At 44.8% G+C, this 25,542-nt stretch overlaps 3 protein-coding genes across 9 annotated transcripts in view; 1 reads left to right on the top strand and 2 right to left on the bottom strand.

The window, feature by feature from the left end:
* Positions 1-15,118: 15,118 nt before the first annotated feature.
* LOC125523601 (histone H1.2) lies at positions 15,119-16,348 on the bottom strand. Its single transcript, XM_048688626.2, has 2 exons — positions 15,970-16,348; positions 15,119-15,883 (listed from the first exon to the last, which is right to left on the bottom strand). The coding sequence occupies exons 1-2, from the start codon at positions 16,219-16,221 to the stop codon at positions 15,497-15,499; spliced, it is 639 nt and encodes a 212-aa protein (XP_048544583.1). The 5' UTR covers positions 16,222-16,348; the 3' UTR covers positions 15,119-15,496.
* Positions 16,349-19,018: 2,670 nt separating this feature from the next.
* The window catches only part of LOC125525052 (uncharacterized), a 144,447-nt gene continuing 137,923 nt past the window's right edge, over positions 19,019-25,542 (top strand). For 5 of the 7 annotated variants that reach the window (XR_007291125.2, XR_007291124.2, XR_007291127.2 and 2 more), the window contains exons 1-4: positions 19,019-19,464; positions 20,509-20,565; positions 20,674-20,861; positions 21,327-21,400. The gene's annotated coding sequence lies outside the window, so the exon portion shown is untranslated. The remainder of the gene's footprint in view (positions 19,465-20,508; positions 20,566-20,673; positions 20,862-21,326; positions 21,401-25,542) is intronic. The other 2 variants (XM_087535295.1, XM_087535294.1) reach the window with 2 other exon arrangements.
* Positions 22,259-25,483, bottom strand: LOC147957529 (uncharacterized). Its single transcript, XM_087531748.1, has one exon. It carries the CDS (start codon positions 25,481-25,483, stop codon positions 22,259-22,261), a length of 3,225 nt encoding a protein of 1,074 aa, XP_087387874.1.

A 25,542-nucleotide genomic window follows, 5' to 3' on the forward strand; every position in this document is an offset into this window, starting at 1 on the left:
AAGGTGAGGTTCAACTCAAATGAAACAGATATTTTCTCCCCAACTAGGGGCCTGAGGCAGGGGGATCCATTGTCCCCATATCTTTTCTTGCTATGTGGTGAAGGACTATCTGCTTTGATTGCCTATGAGGAAGAACTTGGGCATCTAAAAGGGGTGCAGGTTTGCCGTGACTCCTCTTTCATCTCTCATCTACTCTTTGCTGATGACTCTTTAATTCTTATGAAGGCAGATGCTTCTAATGCTATCACACTCAAGAATATTCTTGATGATTACTGTCAGGCCTCGGGGCAAATGGTGAGTGCTGCAAAATCTTCAATATATTTCAGCCCCAACACAAGTGTTGATGACAAGGTGGAAGTTTGTCAAATCCTTGATATTATGACAAAATCTTTGTCTCACAAATACTTGGGCCTTCCCTCAATGATTGGTGTTGATCGGGTTGACTGTTTTAAACATCTTATTGAAAGAATTCAGAAGTTGGTTAATGGATGGAAAGAAAGAACCTTGTCTTATGGTGGTAAGGAGGCTTTAATTAAGGCGGTGGCTCAAGCTATCCCAACCTATGCGATGGGTGTATTCAAATCTCCGAAGAAAATTTGTAAGGGAATAACTGATACTATATCGCATTTTTGGTGGGGTGATGGTGAGGATCAACGCAAATTACATTGGTTTTCTTGGTGGAACATGTGCATCCCTAAACTCTGGGGAGGCATGGGTTTTCGTGACATTCATAGCTTTAATTTGGCTATGCTCGCTAAGCAATGTTGGAGGCTCATTGATAACTATGATTCTTTGTGTGCAAAAGTCCTAAGAACCAAATACTACCCCTCTAGTGATTTGTTAAACTGTGAACTAAAAAAGGGTTCGTCCTATGTTTGGCAGAGTATTTGGGCAGGGATACAAATTTTCAAGAAAGGATGCATATGGAGGGTAGGCAATGGGATGAAGATAAACATCTGGGAAGACTGCTGTATACCAAATAGTATATCCAGGAAGATTATAACAGTCCGGGGCAACTGTGTTCTGACGATGGTGAATGAACTTATAAATCCTGTCACTGGAGAATGGGATAAAGTACTAATACGGGACAACTTTTGGCATATTGATGCGGGAGGATTTTGCAAATTCCGATCTTTCATCATGATACGGAAGATTTTGTTTCTTGGCACCTTACAAAGTCGGGCAATTTTTCTGTCCGGTCTGCCTACTACATGCAATGGGAGGACACCTATGTATCAAATAACTCAAATCCCTCTGGAATAAGTGGCTCCTTGGCCCACCCAGCGTGGAAGAAACTTTGGAGCTTAAAGGTACCAAGTAAGATAAAAATATTCTTGTGGAGATGTTTACATAATGCAATTCCTTGCTGTTGCGTGTTAGAGAACAGGCACATAGCTCAATCAGGACAATGTCCACTCTGCTTGAAAGAAGCGGAAGACGTTGCACATATGGCGTTCAAGTGTACCCAGGCTTAGGAGATTTGGAGGAGCCTAGGCGTACATGAAATAATAGAACAAGTGGCTACACCTGGCAGATCGGGGGCGGAGATACTGGAGATATTTCTTTGCGACCCAGCGCATCAAACACAATATATGGACTCAGTTGATCTAACTGAGTTGATTGCTGTGGCGAGCTGCTATCTATGGTGGCAAAGAAGGCAATTTGTGCGACAGGAAGAGGTTCATCTCCTATTCGATCAAGCCAGTCTATCTGTGTACTTTGTTTGAATTTTGTGAGAGCAGCGAGCAAACCTGCAGCAACCCCTCGTCAGAACCTATGGAGAAAACCGATGCTGGGCCAACTTATTCTTAATGTTGATGCTGCGTTCTCGGAAGAGGAGAATACATGTGCTTGCGGGGCAATTATAAGGGGTAGCAGCGGTATGTTTGTGGGCGGGGCAACGGCTAAACTCGAGCACGTGGCAGATGTGGTGTCAGCGGAAGCAGCCGCACTTGTGGAGGGACTCAAGTTAGCCAGTTCTATTGGTGCCAACTCTATCTTGGTACAGATGGACAATTTAATCATTGTGGAAGCAATTCAAAAGAATACTGACCATTCAATGATCGCTGCTCCTATTCTTGACGTCTGTCGAACTCTTCTTCACGACTTCGGAAAGGCTTTATTAGAGCATTGTAACCGTGAATCTAATATGATAGCTCATGCGCTAGCTCATAATGGACGTGTGGATCCACTAAACTTGTGGTTGGACGCACCTCCCGACTTTATTTCTGAACTTTTGGCGGATGATGTAAGCATTGTTTAAATTAATAAAGCTAGCCATGAAGGCCTTTCTCCAAAAAAAAAGGAAACTATCCGACTAACTTATAAAATTACGGATTTGCTAATTCACATCTAGATGAGATTTTTTTTTGAGGAAGGCCATCATGGCTAGCTTTATTAACTCAACAAAATGTTTACATCATCACCTAAATGGAAATTAGTTATGTCACATCTAAATTGTGTGTTGCATGTGTTCTTGGACGTGCTTGCCGGGCTTTTACGTTTTCGTTTTCCTGATTGTTGGGCTTGGAGTTGTTAACCATCTCCTCTCCCTCTGCGGCTCTCTCCACTCCTCTTCCTCTCCCTCGGATCGAGCATGGCCTGGAGGAAGGGATCCAGCCCGGCCGACAGCCACGGACGCGTGCCAGAGAACGCCGCCGGCCGCCGGGCTCGGTGCCGGGAACGAGATATGCGCCGTCGAGTAGCGTCACCGCACCACACGCGGAGGGGAGCCGCGCCGTTGCTGCCTGCATGGAGGAGGGCGATGGCTCGCCGCGGGCTGGGGAACGCCACAGGGGAGCTTCACTTTCTTCGACCAGCACCGGCCGACTTCAGTGGTTTCTCTCGCCGTCAATCACCTCTGCCAATTCCCCAGCGCCACGTCCCCATGCGCACCCTTCAGGAAAACTCTATCAACCAATTCAAGTTCTCTCTGATTTCTCATTCAGTTGACCTTTTTGATGTTCTACTTTTAGTTCGTGTAGAAGCCTCGCACTGTTGTGCTACTTTGGTTCAAATCAGCCTATTTCAAGTGTGGCTGTACAAAAAAAATAGACTACCTTTTTTTTTGCATAATACTCCTTATAGAGAAATCAAGCCGATTGTGTTTTCATTGGAAATTCATTCCTTGTAGAGAGGTATGTACATTGATGCCATGTAAGTCTTTTTGGTGGAAACTAATGTAAGCATTGTATAAGATTTCACTTCTGCCCCATCATAATGCCCTGCTAGACAATCTTGATAACACCAGAGTTCTTTGGCTTCGACGCATACATTGACTCTGATGATGCCGTGGTGTGTGGCCTTTTTTTTGTGGTGTTTTGTGTTCGGCTGATTCCAATTTTGTTTGCTTGGTTCCTGTAGCAGTGGAAACTTCTAATTTATTCCCCTAAAATAACATCTACTGCAGGATTTTATGTAGGGAATGCTAGACTGATTCCAGCTGACGACTCCTCTAGGAATCTTTGAGGTCTTCCCGAGAGCGACAACAATGACGGTTAAAGAAGCCAGCCAAATGAGGGCACCCTTGCTCCTTTGCCAATTCTCCTGTGCTATTCACATCACTCGCTGCCAACTGGTATGGTCTCCAACTAGGCATCACAACAACACGTCCAATTTTCTATCCTTCGATGTCCCTTTCTGTTTTTCTTTACGATATATCTTTTGGTTTTTCAGGTACAAAGATTAAATTCTGATTGGGTTTCCTCTAAAGAAATCTGATTGACATATATTGTCCGGTGATAGTCTTCAGTTAAAGCGAATCAATGCACAACAGAGTACTTTTCGGAATACTCATAACATATATTTAACTGTTGTTGGTTTCCTAAGTGTAAGCCTTAGTTAACCACAATGGTATGCTGTTTCCCCCCTTTTTGTTAGCATTTTCCCATTTTCGCCAATCGGATAAATAAATATGATGTTCTTGCTAACATTTCGGGGATACCATTTTACCCAAATGACGACACGTTGTTGCTCTTCAAGGGTGATCTTCAACAAGCAAGTATCATTAAAGAGATCCTTAATGCTTTCTATGATTTCACCGGGCTACGGATCAACTTTCGCAAAAGCACTTTGGTTCCGGTCTGCGGTCTGTATGGAGGCTGCTGCTGTGGCTGAGATTGCTCAGCTCCTGGGTTGCTCAGTATTGTCGTTTCCATGCACGTACCTTGGTCTACCTTTGTCGCTGCCTCTTCCAAGTGTTCACTCGGAAATGGAAGTCTGGTTTCTTTTTGGCATGATCAATGGTTGGATGCAGGGCGTCTGATGCATATGTTCCCGGTTCTCTATTATTTTGCCACAGATCAACACTGCTCTGTTGCCTCCCAGTTCTCTCAAGGCGCTTGGAACATTCAATTGCATCCAAACCTCTCGCAACAGGCCTCCCAAGAGCTTCATAACTTACAGCATCTTTTCCTTCAAGGCTTGGCTCCGATCTTTGACAGCAGAGATGAGCGCACTCCATCGGTCTCCAAGAAGAATATTAACATGGCATATTTCTACAAGCTTCTAACTTTCAGAGGCATGAGATGTGTGTTTTTGAGCACTGGGTTTGGGATCCTATTATCCCGCTGAAGCACAGGATCTTTTTGTGGTTGGCTTTCTAGGGACGTTTAAATACGCGAGATAATATGGTCAGAAAGAAATGGACTTCGACTGCTCCTTTTGCTGACTGTGATGTTTGCCCAGCCACTGAAAATGTTACCCACATAATTCTTAGGTGCATACCAGCGCAAGGTATCTGGGAGAAATTTAGTTTGTCTGCCTTGGCAGCTAGAGCTGTTGATCTCTTGAGTTTCTTGGAAAGTGCTGCTCAACACCTGGGTTCTCCCTGCAAATGGAATATCGCCTTTGCGGCATGTGCAGTAAACCTATGGCACGCCCGTAATGACAGAGTCTTCAATAACAGGCGCTGGACAGCTGCATACACAAGTTTTTATGCTGCTGATATGATCAGGCTCTGGAGTAACAGGGCACGGCGACATGAGGTTAAGGATGCTTTGATGTTCTGGGTGCATGGGTGCATAAGTTAGACGGCTAATTCTGGTGTTTTGTTTTTTTCCAGCTTCTCACTCCCTCTGTAATCTTATCCTCTTTTCTTTTAAGCTGCTGGTGGCCTTGCACCTCGGTGCATATCACAGGAATTATGTAATTGACCTGTTGTTCTTCAGGCTTTGGCCTGTTCTGAAATATATAAGGTAGATCTCAATCTACCTTTTTGCATCCTCATCATTCCCATCCTCTTGGTCTTCAGTCTTCCTCCGAAACCACAAGACTGACAAACTAATAATGGGTGCCTGCTACATTGTCTCACACCATCATCATTCCCATCCTCTTGGTCTTCAGTCTTCCTCCGAAAACGCTTCCTACCCTTAGAGGATGCACTCGGTGAGCTTACCTTGTGGTTGTCAGTCTCATCATCATCATCGGCCAAAAACTTGGAAGTGCTCCATTTCTTCATAAGCTTTGACTCCTCCCTTTCGTATTTCTGGTAATTCTGCGACAAAGGAAAGCATAGCAATAAATCATCAAAGGCAAAGTTATAACACTGTTTATAACACACCGAGATGGCTCAACAGATGTGGTGCATCAAAACGTAATCACAACATGTGAAAGCAGCAGCGAAACTAATAATGGGTGCCTGCTACAGTGTCTCACACCATCATCATTCCCATCCTATTGGTCTCCAGTCTTCCTCCGAAAACGCTTCCTACCCTTAGAGGATGCACTCGGTGAGCTTACCGTGTGCTTGTCAGTCTCATCATCATCATCGGCCAAAAACTTGGAAGTGCTCCGTTTCTTCACAAGCTTTGACTCCTCCCTTTCGTATTTCTGGTAATTCTGCGACAAAGGAAAGCATAGCAATAAATCATCAAAGGTAAAGTTATAACACTGTTCGTAACTCACCGGGATGGCTCAAAAGATGTGGTGCATCAAAACGTGTGCCCTTGCGGGGTACCTTGGTGCATACAACGGGGCATAAAATTTTAGTACCACAAGCTCAATTGTGTCAAATACAATTTGTTTACTTCACTACAAGCTCAACGGTGCATAATGGGTACTTTCATGCAATTAACTCTCATTCCTCTTACCCTCTTTCGCGGGCGATGCTAACCCTAGCGCCACCGGCGGCCGCCGCCACATCGCCTGCCATCGGCTCTGACCATGAATTCCAGTTTCTCCCGCCATCATCGCTCCTTCCCCAGGAGGTTGTCAGGAGAATAAGCCACGGCCGTGACCAGAGCGCGTGCCTGCGCGAGCTGGGCGCGAGGCGTGCGGTCCGAGCCGCACCGGGACCGTGGCGTGCGTGTGTGTCTGGCCATTGTACAGGCATAGTCTGACTATTGTATGAGCATGGTCCGACTAGGGTACAGGTTGTGTGCGTGCGTGTGTGAGTTTGTTGGCAGCAGTTGCGGGGTGCTCGCGGCGTTCTGTTGGAGCCGGCCTGCGTAGAGCGCGTCAGCGCGCATCTTTGGCGTGTGGGCTGGTGCGTGCTGATCGTGCGCGAGTGGGAGAGTGGGCGCGAGGCGTCGTTGCGCTCGTGTATAAAGCTCCCCCCATGTACTGTTGTAGGAATGGAGTTCGTGCTCAAGAGAAAATACGCCGTTCGTGCGACGGTGGTGTTCGTGCACTGGCAAAAGCTGTGTCTCTCCTTCCTCCTCGTTTCTTCTTCGGTGCGTGCCAAGGAGAGAAGTACAGAAAGAGAGGTAGACGAGACAGCTAGGCCAAGAGCGTTTGCTCCAACAGAGGTCACATCCTTGGCTCTCGGATTAATCTCCGCTCCCACTCCGGCCGGGTCCCTCGTGACTCATAGACGGCTCGAGCGGTACGTGGTGAAGGCCCCGAGGCTGCATCCACGGCCGTACATGCCGCGCGGTGCAGGTTCCTCGGGCTCAGGGACGCGGAGGAGCACATGGTTGAGTACAACGGCAAGGGTGGGGTGGAAGGAGACTCCCTGAGCATGGATTGTCATGGCATTTTTTTAATATGCACAACTGTAATGACATTTTTCCAACTCGTAAAAGTTGTAGTGGCATAGATCCAATTAACCCTATTATATATATGCCCGTTTCACATAGGAAAAATACCACAGTATTACGACATGTTCTAATTTTTGTATGTATGCATGATAGGACAAGTCCGTTCCCTTTATTGTTAGCACGATGGTAGTAGGATTGTGCATCCAGCAGAGGGCATTTCCCATGGCGTGCCATAGAGCAGGAGTGCACATCTAACACAGGGAAGTTCCCATAGTAGGGACATCTTGATGATAAAGGGCTAATGAACTTAATAGAGAAGGGGCGTCTTCATCTTCTAAAGAACAGAAGGTACTATTGCCATAGATTATGCCATTGTCGGTTGCACTTCTATATATATGCTAGAAAAGACACCATCTATAATGTTTGGTTGTTTTAACTACTTTAGCGACTTTGCCACACACAAAAAAAAATACTTTAGTGACTCTCTCCTGGGTTAACATATGTTTCAGCTCTTACTGCTTTACATCAATCTTTGTCTTGCAGATTTCTTAATATCTGCATTACACGTGGCAAGTGATTTCATTGGCCAACTTCCTTTATTTCCTTTAAAGTATGTACCATGCCAAATGCAACTAGAGTTATATACATATCGTGTTTTGTGTATGTAGTACAGCTTCGTAAAGTCAAAAAAGCACTTGCCAACTCCGAAGTGATACGTGTAGATACTGTCTTTTGGAGGGATGCTAGCAACAATTACTTGGTTCTATGCGTATCTGCATGTATGGTTTCAGAGAATAAATCTAAAGATGTTGGAGATGCAAACATCTTCGGATAAATTGACCAACAGGATCAAAAAGTTAAAATTCAAATGTCTTACCAGACAGTATCCAAATACTGAAAGAAGCAGGCCAGCAAATGCCCCTTAATCGCATTCATCGCAATTGTTTTGCTTTATCATTCTAATTTTACTTTAATCCATTTTATGTTTGGTATTTCTTATGGCTTCTCAACTAATGAAAAATTAGGCACGCTGCTGGTTATGTATTGATCTCTCTTTTGTGACAACTGCTGCATATTGCATTCACTCCAATTCACATTGATATGGGCCGAAGTTGTATTATATTATTGCCCTTCTCCATAAGTTCCCAATCCATCTCTCATTCCCCAATATGTATTGTGAAGTTGTATCCTTTTTTGCAGGATAAGTTCTCAGCGGACATGTTCAGGTATGATTTTCTCACCCAATGGTTCAATGTATAGATGTATCCACAAAACTTCGATCCTATGTGTTTCTGATTGTCGATCACAAGAAACTGCATTTTAATTGTAGTATGCAGAGAAACGAAAGCAACATATTAAGATAGCTCCGCCTTGCTGCATATCCATATATGAGTGTGGTATTCAAGCAACAATAATTAATTTCTAACAAATCTAGCTTTCATAAATAGCATGATGAATAATTCTGCCTATGAAGATTTGGATTTCTACACTGAATTAGGAAACGAAATTCACTATATTTTCCTTCATATTAAGTCACTTATTTATTTATGGTTGTATTGCACAGTTAGCTAAAAAGGTGGCTTTATTATTCAAACACCGTGTGAAATAAGTTTATTTTACCTAGACTAGATCAAGCAATGATTTCTCTTGAATGGTATTTGCGTGATCCGAAGCTGAGCTTATTTTCGGCATTGCTCTGTGAACATGTGTTTCAGAGAAGTATGTCCGGCGCCTAGGTGGAAGAAGATGTCCAGGAGCGGCCAACATTACTTCAGGGTCATAAAGCAAACTTTGCAAGTCAGTTATATACTTCATGTTTGCTTTTCAAGTGCAGGGCATTTTGTCCAGGGTATAAAGGTCACTGTATTTTGGCATCATACATGCAAAGCAGAGTTTACATGCATGCTGTTTAATTTTGCGCCAACAAAACGAGCTTTATGGCAAGCACTGTAAAGATCCTATTACCCTCTATTTCTGTGTTGCGCTCAACAAGTCCGCGCGCGAAAAGGATCTTTTATGTACCTTCGGATCTAGCAGCCAAAAGCATTGTTCAAAATTTTGCTCAGGCTATCTTTAGGTGCCCAATGATATTTTGTCGCTGATGATCACCTGATTGTTACTCTGTAGATATGGTGCCTAATGATCTTTATCCCACACTGTAAATTCATATGTTGTTAGGCTCTTAATATTCAAAGTGGAAGTAGTAAATTGACAAGAAGCTATTACCTGCAGATCATATGTAGTTAGGCTCTTATGAAGCTGTAGAGGGAGCAGCAAATCTGCATCCCACACTGTAAATTCTACTGTAATTCTGCTCCCCTTAACTTCATATGTAGAGTTTTCTGGTTTTCAATGGTGCAAATTAGCAGGTTTAATTTCTCCTGTGTTTTTTCTGAGCCAATAATGTTTGAATGTGCGAGAGGCAATAACCTATAGTCCCATATACTATGCTAAAATAAGATTTCAGTTGAGGCACGCATCAGGATATATGAAGTGCTCTTTGCATTTTTTTTTTGAGTTACTAATGCCGAAACTAAAAGGACGTATCATAGTTTTTTTCTTATCTTACATAATTCCCCAGTCTAATATCTTCTCAACGAGAAAATGCACCCGGGAGTCAAAACACCCTTGGTGATACTATGCACATTTCTTTGGACAGTATAATATAATATGCAGATGCTGATTTGGTGGCTTTGGTAGAAAGGTAGTGCTTCTTGCACTTGATGACATCAAATTATTCAGGTAGCACGCACAAAAATGTACTAATAGTTGTGCTTACATCGACAGAAAATTGGAAGTCCTTAAATTCTGTTTTGAATGAATTTGGAAGGGGAATTTTTGCATTCACCATGGGTACAAAGTACAAACAACAGAGAACATATCCTGTGCACCTGCGGAATTGGTGCAATGGATGCGCCGGCTGATTCTGGGCCACTGGAAGGAGAATAGATGGGTTGAGTGTTAGTATAAGATGGCAGCCGGTACATTTCACAGAATGAACCTTGTAAAGTCATTCAACTGTGCAAGCAGTCCTTCCAAGATCCCATCGTCTTCTTCCCTTTGCTCTTCTCCCTTCTCTACGTGTATACTGACGATTTGTAAGCTAGGGTTACCGATTTGCTTCGTCGCTTCTCTCCCCTCCATCTCCCCCCTCTGTTGAGCCACTCTGGCCTTCTTCCTCCCGTGTTTTGTACCTAGGTACACTAGTAGAAAAACGACTTTTAGTACCGATTCGTAAGGACCTTTAGGTTCAACACGAACCGGGACCAAAGGCCCACCACGTGGCACGAGGCGCGCCGTGGTCTGGAGAACCTTTAGTCCCGGTTGGTAAGGATTTTTTTATTTTTATTTTTGAAATAAAGTAAAAACAGCCCGCCTACTGGGCCGGCACGGCCTGCGTACGACTAGAAACCCAATCTCTAGTTGGGCCAGGATGCAGGCCTGTACGGCCCAGTAGGCCCCACATGGCAGAAGACTTGCAATAGGCCCATAAATGCCTGCTTAGAGAGGAGCTCGACACGGTAGTCGCGGCGGGGCTTATAAACCGGTGCGAACTCCTCTCAACTAGCGAGGTGAGACTAAACATTATGCACTGCGGGTGGCAGCGCACCACCTTTAATACCGGTTGGTGGCTCCAACCGCTAGTAAAAGGGGGGTCTTTAGTACTGGTTGGAGCCATCAACCCGTACTAAAGGCCACCACCTTTAGTATGCTCCAACCGGTACTAAAGACCCCCCCCCCTTAGTACCGGTTGGAGCCACCAACCCGTACTAAAGGTCACAACCTCTTTAGTACCGGTTCGTGGCACGAACCAATACTAAAGGTTCGCCACGAACCGGTACTAATGAGCGCCGCCCGCCTAGCCATTGGAACCGGTACTAATAGTCACATTAGTGCCGGTTCAATTACAAATTGGGACTAATGAGTTTCACATTAGACCCTTTTTCTAGTAGTGGTAACTCTATTTGTCTCTGTCTATATCCAATTTAGATTTGGTTTTTTTAGGGGAAATTTAGATTTGGATTTTATGAGAATGTAGACATATTTATTGACAATATTCACATGAATGGAGATCTCCAAAAATATTTAGAGGTGCTACTTTGCTTGCGGAGACTCCGCTGAGCCAGCTGGATAGAAAGGAAGACTAGTCGCTATGGCCTCATCATCGATCAAGTGGATATATGCGCTATGGCCTCATCATCGATAAGTGTATATGCCAAAATCCCTTATGCTCATATTATTCATTGCTCATGACTTTTTATTTCCAACGAAGAAGACCAACTAGTTTTTTCAATTGGTAAGTTGATTTGCCTACTAATATCGGCACGATTACACAATGCCATGGCACGCCTGCCTTACCGTGTGGCACCAGCTAACAACCTTGTAGATCACATTTAGGGTTAACCCCCATGAAGGGAAGAACTGTAGTAGCTCAGGCGAGCATTGGCCGCAGAGCGTAGGCTTGCACCAAACTTATCCCGCGTCTCCTTGTCAAATGGATACAATAATTTTACAGACCACCACCATACAATAGAGGCAGTTTTAGACGTGGCAAAGGTTGGATGACATCAATGACATATATAAAATTTCATACTGCATACTTCTTCTTTGGATAAAGGTGTCTAGTCATGGTTGAACAACTTCGTGAGGAATGGTCGGATTATGTCAGCATTTGGATCCTAGTTTTATCGAACAATTTTGCAGAGAAATCAGCTTGAAGTTACCAGCGTTAACGACTCCCTATTTTCTTAGGAATAACAACAATAAAGGCTTTGTGTATACACGTTTAAGGTGTGTGTGATCTGCAAAGAAGTCATACTCCCTCCGTTCCTAAATACTTGTCTTTCTAGACATTTCAAATGACTACTACATACGGATGTATGTAGACATATTTTAGAGTGTAGATTCACTCATTTTTCTTCGTATGTAGTCATTTGTTGAAATGCCTAGAAAAACAAGTATTTAAGAATAGAGGGAGTACATGACAAGCAGCATCACCAATGATATGTACTCCGTACTCCTCAATGTAAGCAATATCACAGCGATCGCCCAAGCAACGCCTTTGCTGGGCTGGCCCATTAGCGTAAGCATTGGAACATACTCCCTCCGTCTGGAAATACTAGTCATCAAGATGGATAAAAAGGGTGTATCTAGATACATTCCTTTTTATTCATCTTGATGACTAGTATTTCCGGACGAAGGGAGTATTAGGAAGCTTCTTCCACCCGGTTTGGTAAGCTTGTGGACTTTTTTTCTCTACGTTTCTATGATCGGTTGCTAGATTTTTGGGCTTCTTTTTTTCTCTTTTTTATTTTCTCGTTTCTTTTCATTTTCGCATTTTATTTTTTCTTTATTCTTTTAAAATTCATGTTTTTTTATAAAATTTATAGATATTTTTTCTAATTTGTATCCATGATATTTTTTTATAAATTTGTGAACATTTATTGAAATTCAAGAACATATTTTCAAATCCATGAATATTTTTAAATTTTCGGGTTTTATAAATTTTTTTAATCAGCGAACATTTTTTTAAAATTACCTTTATCAAATCGTACATAGTGAGAATAAAATAAAAAGTAAAACATAAATCATGGACTTGGTGATCCCATGTATGAGCTAATGAACCTACTGGGTGCTTTATATGTATTAGCTTTGTGAAGAGCTGGAGCAAGCCCATCTGGGTTGTAGATAACGTTGACGACTGTCGAATAAAGATCAGATTTTGTTTCGGCTAACTGAAAGGTGCCAGTCTATGTCTCGATTCTAGTGACAAAGAAAGAAGAACGTTTGCATCTTCCAAAACACACACACACGGAGAGAGAGAGAGAGAGAGAGAGAGAGAGAGAGAGAGAGAGAGAGAGAGAGAGAAGAACACATCGCCTCTATGTAGCATGAAATAGGCTAACCCAGTTAACGCAAGTCCGATTTTTCTTAGGTTTTCTGGGGTTATTGTTGGGGTTTTTTCAGAAAAAAAATATAAATATAAATATATTTTTAAAAAAATAAAGAGAGAAAGAAGAACGCATTGCCGCTACGCAGCTTGAAATGGGCCAACCCAGTTAACGCAACTCCGATTTTTCTTAGTTTTTCTGGTTTTATTGTTGGGTTTTGAAAAATGCTGACAGCTTTGAAAAATATTCGTCACATTAAAAAAATCATGCGTTTCAAAAAAATGTACATGACAGTTTGGAAAATGGTGTACAATGTAGAGAGATGTGAGTGTATTTAAAAATGTTTTGTGCCATAAAAAATTGTGTTACATATTAAAAAATAATTAATCATGTATTTTAAAAATATCTGTATAAAAAAGTTTAATACATATATAAAAATTGAACAACATGTACGGCAAGAAATAGACATCAAAACATATATTCAAAAAATTATGACTCGTGCATTTAAAAATGGTAAATGCATATAAAAATATTATAGTTATGAATAAAAATGCATAATGAGAATAAAAAATAGAGAAAACATATATTTAAAAACATTAATCATCTACTGAAAAAAATAAACATGTATAGAAATATATTCGTAATGTATACAAAAATAGTAATGTGTAAAGAAAAGTAAACAAATGTTAAAATAAACAAAACCTGAGAAAGAAACAAATAAAATAGGAAGAACCAATAAGGAAATAATAAAGAAACCAAAGAAATCTGCTGCAGAACATTGAAAAAATCATAAAAACTCGCGTGACGGCTACAGTATTTGCCCGGGCCAGTAGCCCCGCGCTATAGGTGAGACCTGGTTCGACTCGGGGAGAAATAGCATTTGCGAAGGACGTCGATAAATGTCACACGTGTGAGTTTTTAAGGGATTTGCCTATACATTTTGTATGATGTATAAGAGGAACAGCCCACACACCTACGTGTGGGCAAAACAAGTAATGTCCACACATCTTTTTTCTTCCCTCTTGATCCCTCTCACACGCATGCGTGTGGGCGAAATAGATAACGCTCACACGCCTTGTATGTCAGGCCTGGTATCTCATGGTCCCGCACGCCCCGTGTGACAGTCATCGCGCGTCCCGCAGTTGCCATGATACAGACCCTCGTTCATATACTTTAACTGTAGTTGCCATGTCACTGAACTTCGGTTGCCATGTCGGACAACTACAGTTGGCATGGTTGCTCAACTGCAGTTGCCATGTATAGTCTGGTCTACTGCAGTTGCCATGATTTCAAAAACTTAGGAGTTGCCACCCACTAACACTAAGCAGTTGCCGTGTAGCACTACAAAAAGGCATGGCAAAAAAAAATATTCGGATAAAAGAGAGTGTTGTCGTGTGTTCATAAGCACGCTAGGGCAGTTGCCATGTAAAGAGAAAGAGTGCCATCTACTTACATACACGCTAGGACAGTTGCCATGTATCATGCAAAAACACATGGCAACTCGGGTAAAAAAGAGTTATCATCTCCTTACAAGCAAAGCTAGGGCAGTTGCCATATACCCTGCAGAAACACATGGCAACTGCCTGCTTGTGGTGTAGGCGAGGAGACGGGCATGCGGACGAAGTAATAAACGCCCATATACCAGCCCCCTTGCATGCGTGAAAACTGATGTGTGGGCAAATCCATATACCAGCCCCTTTTGCATGCGTGAAAACTGATGTGTGGGCAAATTGTTAAACGCCCACACATCAGCCTCCCGTGTGGTAAAAAGGAGGTATGGGCGACCAGATGAATGCCCACACACCAGTTTAGTCCTACATGACACACAAAAACTGCTAGAATGCGTCAAGATTCATGCAGAATTGGTTGGGCGAGGATCCATGCATGTGGGCGAGTTGCCAGACGCCCACACGTATGGGCGTTAGTGTGTTAAGTATGGGCGTTAGTGTGTTTTCGTTTGCGAATCTAGCCCCAATCATAACCTGCCAGCTATCTAATTAGCTAAGATTACGTTAAACCATTTGTAGGTGTAGCATTACCGGTTTGCGAATTTCCTCTGCAACAACAAAAAAAGCATTTGCGAACTGAAAGGGGCAAGCATTGAAAGAAAGAGCCTGATCAGAGTTGAGAACCAAATTTCAAGCAAAGGGGCAACATCAAAATAGGAGGAGTTTGTCCAACAAGCACACACAGAGACAGTGGGTTTTAGAAAATTTTGCGTTGGATGGCTTGCTTCCCGGAGCGAGCGAGTAAGAGAGCCATCATATCAAGGGCCTTGATATCTATGATTTTTACGTGCGAGAACAGAGTGGCATATCTAGAACTTTCATCTCCCAAAGTGCACCATCTACCTAAGCCAGCGATACAAATCGAAGCCAGAAACCGCAGAGGGGAGGAGCAGAGCAGGATCACAACACAGAGACGAGTGGTACAAGCATCAGTCTCACAGCCACATCCACCGTCTTCTCCTTCCTCGGATCGACACCGGAACACAGTCACGGCGCCATTATTGCCGGCAACGCACGCACACACGGATCGAACGTGCCAGGGGACACTACTGTCCACTACCGAGATATGTCCACTACCGAGATATGTACAGGGGACACGGCATCGCCGGCGGCCGCCGCATCAGGCGCTGGCCTTGTTGGCCTTCCTGCCGCGGATCGACTTTGGCTGCTTCGGCTTCGGCTTCGCCGTCGGCGGTCCCGCCTTCTTCGCCCTCTTCTGGCGCGCCGGCGCCGGCGCCGCCTTCTTCGACGCGGCCTTCTTGGTGGTGGCCGTCCTCTTCTTGGACTTGGGCGCCGCCTTCTTCTCCTCGGCCGGGGCGAGGCGGAAGGAGGCCTTGACCCGGACGAGCCGGCCCTTGGCGGCGAAGCCCCGGAGCTGCGCGCCCAGCACCTTGCGGTAGTTGCCCGGGAGCGCCTCGCCGTGCCGCTCCCCCACGCGCTTGGCGATCGCGTACGCGCTCGCCCCCGCCTTCCCGTCGGCCGCCGCCATGATCGCCTCCTTGATCATCTTCACACAGAAAGATCATTTCAAAACTCAACACAAAGACTGAATTCCTCCCGTACCTTAATCACATCAGGACAGAGTTCGCTCACCTCGAAGTATGGCGGGTGGTGCGGCCCCGCCGACCGGGGCTTCCTGCTCCTCGGCTTCTTCTCCGTCTCCTTGCCCTGCTCCCCTTGCTCCTCCTCCGCCTTCTTCGCCTCCCCGCCGGCGACCTCCATCTCCTCCCCGCCCGCACCCGCCTCCTTCACCTCATCAACCTTCTCCGGCGTAGCAACCGCCTCCGCCTTTTCGCCGGCTCCGACCACCGCCGCAGCAGCAACCTCCTCCGTCAAGGTCGCCATCGAAGGAAGCAGAGCACCTCCCCTCTTTTTCTTTTTTCTTGGAGAAAACCAGAGCAGCTTCTAGCGAGTGGTGACCGGTGAAGCGGAACTCAGAGCTGTGGCGAGGTGCCGGTCTGAGGCCCGCGCTTTATACCGGCCGGCGGGGCGCTGCCATTGGCCGGCCAGCCCCGCGGCCGGATCGCGATCCGTGGGGCGCGAGATCGCGGGCGTACGCGTGCCATCGCCGCGCGACGCGTGTGCCTCTTCTCGGATGTTCGTCGCCGGGCGTGTGCTTGTGTGTTTTCCGGTGGGTTCGGCGCATGTGCGTGCGTGCGTGTGCCGCCGTCCGTCTGCTGTGCGTGTCCACGATCGTGCCACCTGGCTCGGCTCGTTCGACTTGGGCGATGGGTGATGTAAGGTGAGTTCGCTGACACGTCCCAGTTCGTTGTAATGACGCGTCGTTTGCCACAAAGCCAGCCTTAAGGGTGGGTCCACCTCGCGAGGAAAACACGGAGAGGCGATTGCCACGCGATCGGCTCGAGCTCTAGGGTTAGGGTTTTCTCGAGCGGTGGTGGTGAGGTTCAAGATTGTCATCTGCCTCTCGAATTTCTGGCTCGTTGGCAAGTCTCCATGCAAAGATCATTGTATTTTTGAAGGACTCAACGCTAAAATACTTCGTCGTGTTCACCCTTGCAACAGCTAGCCACCAGGCAGCTCCTACACTTACGGACTACAACCTACGGACTGCTCTTACGGACATACATGTCCTTCTCACGCTAAACTCTTTCCTCCCGATTTCCAGCGGAAGCCCCAACATGACCCAATAGGATAAGGCCACCATCAGCCCGTAATATTAATCCGTAACTTTCAGCCTGTAACTGTAGCAAAGCTCGTTCGACAGCTCCGCGATCTCCTCATCGCCAACAATCACGTCATCCATCTCTGTTTCCTTGAGTTTCATGTTCCTCATTGCCGATTCCAGGTCGATTGAATTCTTCCCCTTCCTTCTTCCTGCACTAGTGCTGCCCCCTCCATTGGATGGAGTTGCCCCTGCCATGGCTACGACCGAAACCTAGATCACCACACCGCGCCGAGGCCGGGTGGAAGGACAAGCCGACCCCTTAGTCAGCCCAAGCACTGGCGTAGGATGGGTGGGTTGCGCGGACAGGTTACCGGAGACCTCAACGACGACAACGTCGCCGGAGTAGAGAAACCCTTGTCGCCTCTGCGGCTAGGGTAGTACGCCCTGGAGGCTGCATACATCTTTCCCTAATAATAAAGCATGGATTAATTTTTATTTATGGGCCATCAGCCGGCGTGTACGTCCATTTTTCTGTCCTTGGCAGCCGGCGCACTGACTGGGTCGACCCGCTGTCACGTGAAAACAATCAAAATTTCAAACTATTGAACTTCAACATATAATTACGAAATCCAGGTTATAAGAACCATATAACATGACGAGATCTAAATAGTCAAAAATTCACTGAAAAAGAAATGCTCCCGTGCAAGGGATCAAACCCTTCACTACAGATTTTGTGAGTGCTCGATGTTCACCACACGACATGATGACCTTGGTCTTTATCCTAATAAGTAACGGAGTAGCCCGCGCATTTGCATAGCTAGATTTGTGATGCATTGTCCACATAAGTAATATCGAATTCCTTTTATACTCAATTGACTTTTCTCTTTATTGTTCTTTATGCTTTTCTAGTATTGTAGTGAGATACTGAATGTAGTACTAGTAGAATGCCCATGCGTTGCCACGGGCTTTTGAAATATTTGCTAGAGAAAGATAATCACAGTGAAAGTAAAAACCTTGTGGGATAACAATTGTATTTAACCTTTTAGGTTTGTTGTGGGATATCATTGCTTGCACATCGTTTTGCTATATACAACTTGGTGAGTTTTTTCCCTTTCAACAACGTTGCCCCAGGAACCTTGTAAATGAGTTGTGTTTGAACGTCGACAAGATCCATCCCCATCTCTCTGATACTCTGCAAAATTAAACATGTATAGAAATATACCATTTGAGCATTACCTCATGTGCAACATACATACAAAGAAGAACAATCCTATGTCACTCGGCAGTTTTAGAGCAACATCCAAATCCGACAATTTTTTATATGACCTACAAAGGTACTGTAATAGAAACAAATGTTAGAATTTTGTTATGATGATGGTATGGAAAATATATATTTACTGGTCATTTGTTAGAAATGAGCAGTGCCCGATTTAAACTGAGTGAGATGCAGAGTGCTTTGTAGTAAAGTCAGTGGCATCCCAGTTTTAATAAATTTGTAGGCTCACCTCCAAATAACATGTTGATGATTATTATCCGAAATCTCTACTATTTAGGATATGGTATACTGCGATCACATAAAAAATGTTGCAATTCTCTAGGAGCAAACAACCAATTTTCTCTTTATATATAAATAAGCAGTCATCCGAAATTTCTTGGACCATTTTAATTTATTTATACAAGATAAGGAAAATTGTCCAACGAAAGATAAAAACATGCAAGCAATCCAACATAAACCAAGTATATTTTGTTTCTTCTCTCAAAATTGTGTTTTTTGTGTGATATTCTGAATATATCAAATAATTATAAAAAATCTTTATTTCTATAATCCATGTTCAATTAATATATTTTTGTTTTCGAGAATAATATATATATATATATGTGGTTTTTTCGTACAACAAATTTTGGGATCCAAGGCCCAAATCAACATAGTCCACTCTCTCCTTCCCCTCACTATCCTATCCCGCACGACCCAACCAGCCCCCACTATATCTTTATAAAAAAAACAAAGAAAAAAAACAGCCCCCACCTTCTCCTTCACCTCGCTCTATCGTTCCCCTCGCTCTCTCCACTCCCTCTCCACTCCCGCACACGCAAATCCCTAATCTCGGCCGAGTCACCCACTCCACTCCCTCCGCTGTCGCCCCCACAGCCGCCACAACCAACGAACTCGTCTCCCACCGCCGCCCCCTCTCGTCCCCTCCCCTCTACTCATCCGACGGCGCTGACCACGCAGATCGAGCGACCAGGCGGCGGCCACATGCGCACACAACCGGCGACCAACATCACGCAAAGGTCACCACCGCCATTGCCGAAGGACGGTCTTCTTCCAACGAGCTTGCGCGCCAGGAGAGGAGCGGGGATCCTGCGCTTCTTCCTCGCTCAGCGCCCCTATCGCCACGCCATGGATGGACCTCTCTCTGCTCTCACCAATGCCATGTACCGAGCTCGCTCTCCTCCTCGAGGTAATCTATTCACCCATCGCCATCGTTAGGACCTAGGATGCGTGGTCACTGTAGATCGGGGTACCCGCTACTGCACACTTGGTCTCCGCTCTCCGTCCCCTGAATTCATGTCGCCCGCAGCCAAATGCTCCCGCCCAACAACCAGTTTCCTGCCCCAGCGACCTGTCCTCCATGTATTGTGGTCTAACATTTGCCTCGGTAATCTTTAATGCAAGAGAATATGATGGCAGGTGGATAGAGCTAATGGCCTAATGCAGATCTGAAGAATACCAACATGAGAATAAAATAAACAATTCTTCAGTTAAAGTTTACTCTTTTTCATGGTGCTCCACGTTGACTAATGGTTTGATTGCCCAGTGAGCTCGTACATACATGTTTTCTCTCTTTGAATTGTTGTTAGATGAGGTACAGTCGCAACTACTACATCGACACTGTCATATATACTTTGGTACTGTATACTATTGCTGCCTACATTTACAATTAAGTTTGCTTGCAAACCCTCGTGAAAAAAGTTCGTCTGCCAAGGAACCACTCAAGTGGATATATATTCTCCTTAACTCTTCAACTATTTTCTTATCAGACCAGCTGCTGAACAAAAAACATAATATTGTTACCTCATATTTATTTACTTGCCTGCTTGATTGTTAGTCTGTTCCTCAGCGTGTGAGGAACGTAACAATGTCCTGCATGTTCAAATTAGTTATCTTGTCATTCCCCAATTTTCTTACTGTTCTTTTGGCCTTGGACAAGGTCAATCGGATGTGTGTGTTGACACAGATCTTTGATGTGGAAGTTAATATATCAGTCCTATCCTACCTCTCTATACTGTTTTGTTATATATATGCTGGGGATAGATGAAATAGTAGAAATTAACTATGCTGGTTATTGTCATTTGTGGTCCATTACTCTGACCTTTTTGATTATCTAAAGAAAAGGGGTTTATTTACTTTGCTGATTTCATTCGAGCTCTGAATGTATTTCATTCCGACATTTCATTTTGTCGATAATAACATTTTTCTTCTTTCTGAACATTTCTATGGGCAGATATTATCCTCCAAGCTATATGATATGGACAACACGTGATTTATGGAACGAAAAGAGGTGATTTGTCGAACTTTGTCTCTTTTACAATTTGCTACCTCTTATAAATTTTATGATTTATAATCTGAGTTAACAAAACCATTAAGATATCTTATTTTGTGTAATTAGATCATGTCATCCAGATAATTAGATTTCACCGCATGATGTTCTTTACCCCAGCCGAGCATAGTGTGCTGTCGCGCCGTCGATTTCCACGAAGTGGCCAGCCCGAGCCGATTCCCCAATGTGTCAACGACTACGTCCACTGCGTGATCCTGTGGGACATGACCAATCCACTGCCTCATCAACACATCGAGGTAACAAATCCCCTCCTAATACAGGTGCTTTGGTCGGCTGCTGGCTCTACCACATAGCCTTCCGTCCACAATGAGCAGGAGTTAATATTAGAATATGACCATCTCTTTCTTAATGATGTGTGCCTTGTATTTCCATTTTTTTTCTAAAAATATCGATTCAGGGAGCAAAAGGAAAGCATAATAATTATTATTTTTGACTTTACATTACATATCTCCAAGGTCCTATTTTTGCTTGGTACGGGTAGTCATTATGCTTGGGCTCATGACCTTGATTAATCTATAGCTTGGTTTTTGGTGACCTATTTAACATAATAGTGCTATATGTTTGCATTTCTTGAACTGTCAGTAGGAACCTATATACCGCAAAATATTTGTTATGTCCCCTACGGAAGGTTTTAGACAGTCAATTGATTTTGTCCCATCCGACTATCATGCAGTCTGACTTCAGATGACTATGTTTTTCAGGGTGAATTGAGTTCAGATCTTTGAGCAAAGGATTGCGATTTTGGAGCTGCGGTGGGGCTATTCTTTATCATTTGGTATGTTGTTACTTCCTAGCTACTTGAATTTCTCCATTCCCAATTCACGGGATTTCTACTTTTTGACATTTCCCTAAATGATTATACACAACTCTGATAATGCGTGCCACCCAGTTTTCATTCTCTATAAGAACCGAGAAGTACATATGCACTTTTACAACATATAGGTTCATATGGATGTGTTTGGATGACATATAGGGAGAACGATAGGATCAGATGTCTGTGACATAGAAAAAATATACTGACATGTACATACTGTTCTTTCATAGTACATATATGCCAACAGAGCTACAAAAATATATTTGTAGATGAACCACAGTGATAGCTCATGTACCATCAGAAGCAACAGAGCTACAAAAATATATTAGTAGATGTCCTCTGGTTTGATATTTTGAAGGCACGAACAGAAAGAAGCGCACCTGATATGCTATAAAATGTACATTTCGTTGCAGAATAATAGGTGGTTATAAATTGTGGTACTGTCCAGGTTCCAACAATTCATTAAAACTCCTATTTATCTGCAAGATACACGCAATAGGAAAAGCAACTAACAGAATATGGCACAATGAAAGGAAAATAATACTGCTGGAAATATTTGTGAGATCATGAAGATGTCAACATGCATCCATCCGTTTACTTGCGCCAAACCTGCAACTAAGTAGTTACTAACACATCATGTCTGTTTAGATATGTATTGAAAAGCCAGGATTATAAAATTCAAATAAGGGGGAAATAAGAGACTATACAGGACAAAAATAAATAACATTGACTGTGCCTGCTTTGGGGCCGCATCATAAACACCGCGAAGAGTAAATCCTTTGTCTTATTCAAAACCCGCCAGCTTCTTAAGTGCGTACTTCAGCCTGTAAGGACTTTCTTATAGACGATGTTCTTCATTGAGGTCTGTAAGGACAAGGCAGGTCTTTTTCGCTTCTTTGTTTTACTGCTTTGCTTCTTGCCATTATCTTTCTCCTCCTTCTCAATGAGGATCTTTATATTCCTCTTCGCGGTGGCTCGAGACAACGCGACATAGAGTTGACCATGAGAGAACACCGGATTAGGTAGGTACGCGCCAACAATCGGAATGGTCTGCCCTTGAGCCTTATTAATTGTCATAGCAAAGCTAAGCCTTACAGGAAATTGCTTCCTCTTGAACTTGAATGGAAACATGTCGTTGTCAGACGGGCATAGGGGTATTCGAGGAAGGAATACCCTCCTACCTGCGTGTTGTCCGATCACGATTTCTGTGTCGATGGCGTTCCTCTCGAAACCTCGCACCACAAGCCTCGTCCCGTTACACAGACCATTAGCCGGATCAATGTTCCTCAGAAGTATGACAGGGCAGTTGAGCTTCAGTTTGAGTGCATGCGGAGGCAGACCGTTGGGAGTCAATCCATTTAGGAACTCGGGAGCGTAGTAGCCATATGGGTCGTCTTCTGCACTGTCAAAGCTATGGTAGATTACTTCTTCTCCTCGAAAACGCTCTACCATGCATATGTTTATCTTGTCGACGTTGTCGTTCGTGGTGGAGAGGATTGTGCGTGAAGTCATGTAATTCGGATCGGACATGTTGTCAGCTAGTCTCGGAAACACATGGTCAATCAGCTTCTCCAGGTCGTCACCCTCGCCTGTAGACGACACACAAATATCTTCAGGGAGTCGTATGTTTCCTTGATCGTCAACTTCCTCGGCGCCATTGCCTACCCTTAGCAAGTAATCCGCAAACCAAGTGTCATTATGAGCCCTCATGTTAGTGACGAGCTTTAGCTGGCGCATACCCTTCCAGAGATGTGAACTTCGGAGGGTTGCATCTATTATCTGACCCGAGGACCCCCTCCTGACGACTGGAAGCACCTGCCTGAAGTCCCCGCCAAACACAACAGTTTTTCCTCCAAAGGGTCGGTCCCGTCTTCCCATGATGTCGCGCATGCTGTTGTCGAGTGCCTCGACCGCCTGTCGCTTAGTCATGGTGGCCTCGTCCCATAGTATCAATGAGGCCATCCTCAGTAGCTTGGCGGTACCACTCTGCTTCGTGAAGGTGCATGAGGTGCCATCATCGCAGCTCAATGGGATCTTGAACCTCGAGTGGGCAGTCCTGCCTCCAGGCATGATAGAAGCGGCGACGCCTGACGTCGCGATAGCGATAGCGATGTTTCCCTCGCTTCGAACCTTGGCGAGCAGCGCCCTGTACAGGAATGTCTTCCCTGTACCTCCCGGTCCATCAACAAAGAACAGACCCCAATCACCGCGTTCAACAGCAGCTAGTATCTCGTCGTATGCAACCCTCTGCTCCAAGTTTAGCGACGATGCCAATTTAGTGTCGTTGATGTCAAAATCGACGTTGCATTCCTCGATCACTTCTCTGGCCTCGCCCCCGGTTGGATCGAATGCATCGTCAATGCATGGAAGAGCGAAATCAGCTATGTCTTTGCCCATGGACTGCAACATACCCCTAATGTCAAGCAACACCATCTGTTCCACCTTAATTGGGCACGTATGTGATCGCCGATAGTCATCAGACATAGGCTCGAAGTGCCTATCCCATAAACCACGCACGTCGCCTGGCTCACAGTGCACCAAAATTGTTGCAAAGAGCCTCCTGAGCGAACATGGCATCGCCCACTGCTCTGCCTCGGTGAGACAGTCACCGAGCGTGTTATCTGCCTCGATGAGTCCCAACCTTTCGGTAGCCTCTCTAAAGCTCCCGCATAGCCTACCGTCCACGGTGAGCAGGTCCTCATAGGATGTCTTGCCAGCAACATGGTTTAGCAGCACACGCAGATAGTATCGCTCCCCCTCGGCAGGATTGGCAGACACAATTCGACCTATCTGATAACGCTCCACCCGCTCTTTCCAATACTTCTTACCCTTCTGCCATGTGAACCTTCCAGGAAAATCCTTGTACAATATATTCCTAGCCCACGGGTGATTTTGGTTAGCTTTGAAATACTCTGTCAACATGGATTTGGAAGCATTCTCAGAGGCGACTACATCGGTCAAGTGAGCTTGCTCATTGAATGCCACCCTGTGCATGTTCGGGAGATGAAGAGGCAACTGTAGGACAGGCGGGTCATTGGCACACAAGGGGAAGCCAAATATCCTCCACATCGCCTCCGAAGGAGTAACCCACCTCGCGTCTACGTATCTTTTGATCTCATCAATGTTACCATTAGCGTCAGGCTGGTCGATGCTGAAAGAAGCCCTATCATGGCCCTTGTATATGTACTTGTAAAGGTATTTGACGGCCTTTATGCTGGAGCAAACCTCAACGTTGACGTGGCAATTGAACATCCGCAGAAGGTAAGGGTTATACGGCACAACCCATCTGTTGTCCAACATTTTACCTCGAACCTTAGCCTGCCGACCATCATCTCGACGACGATAAACTGGGTATGAGTCTTCTCCTTGTGCCGTGTTTTCATTGAACGGCCGCGGGTATCTGCACTTGCACTCGTTCTGTTGCATGCACACATTTTTGGGGTTGAGAGCACCGCATGGTCCGTGCATCATATGTTTCACCACCAAGGCGTGGAGTTCAGGATACTTTTGCTTGTGTGGGAGCTCGGCAGAAATGAGTCGGTCGTACTGCTCCGGAACGACAAGCTTATAGGTAGAATCCATGATCAACAAAAAGTGTGCGTGGGGGAGGCCCCTCTTCTGGAACTCGACTACATATACATGTGCTACAACAACACCCAGAATATTCTTCTTGAACAACATCTCTTTCATAGCCTCTAGCTTGCCATGGAACACACGAGCCACAAGATCAGGTCGGTCTTGCGCTGTCTGACCAGGAAACAACTCATTTGTTATCTCTTCCCAGTTAGGGTTGCAGGTCATGGTCAAGAAGATGTTGGGCTTCCCGTAGGTATGGACAATTGCCATGGCATCCATATGTCTCCGTTTCATGTCGCGGTCGCCACCTGGGTACGTTCCAGGGAGCACTATCCTTACTCCAACAGCGCTTGCCCGGGTCTCCCCGGATGTAATTGCATCAACAACTCCTTTATATAGGTCGGCACGGATCTTTGTCTGGTTCTTCCTGTACCATTTCAACCTACAACTCTCAATCTTGATGTACATGTCCACCCCCCATTGCTGGAGCAATCGTGCTCCACAGAGTATGGGATTGAATATCCCAG

The sequence above is a fragment of the Triticum urartu genome, chromosome 7A, assembly GCF_056163025.1.
Source record: "Triticum urartu cultivar PI428250 chromosome 7A, HENAU_Tu73, whole genome shotgun sequence".
NCBI lineage: Eukaryota > Viridiplantae > Streptophyta > Magnoliopsida > Poales > Poaceae > Triticum > Triticum urartu.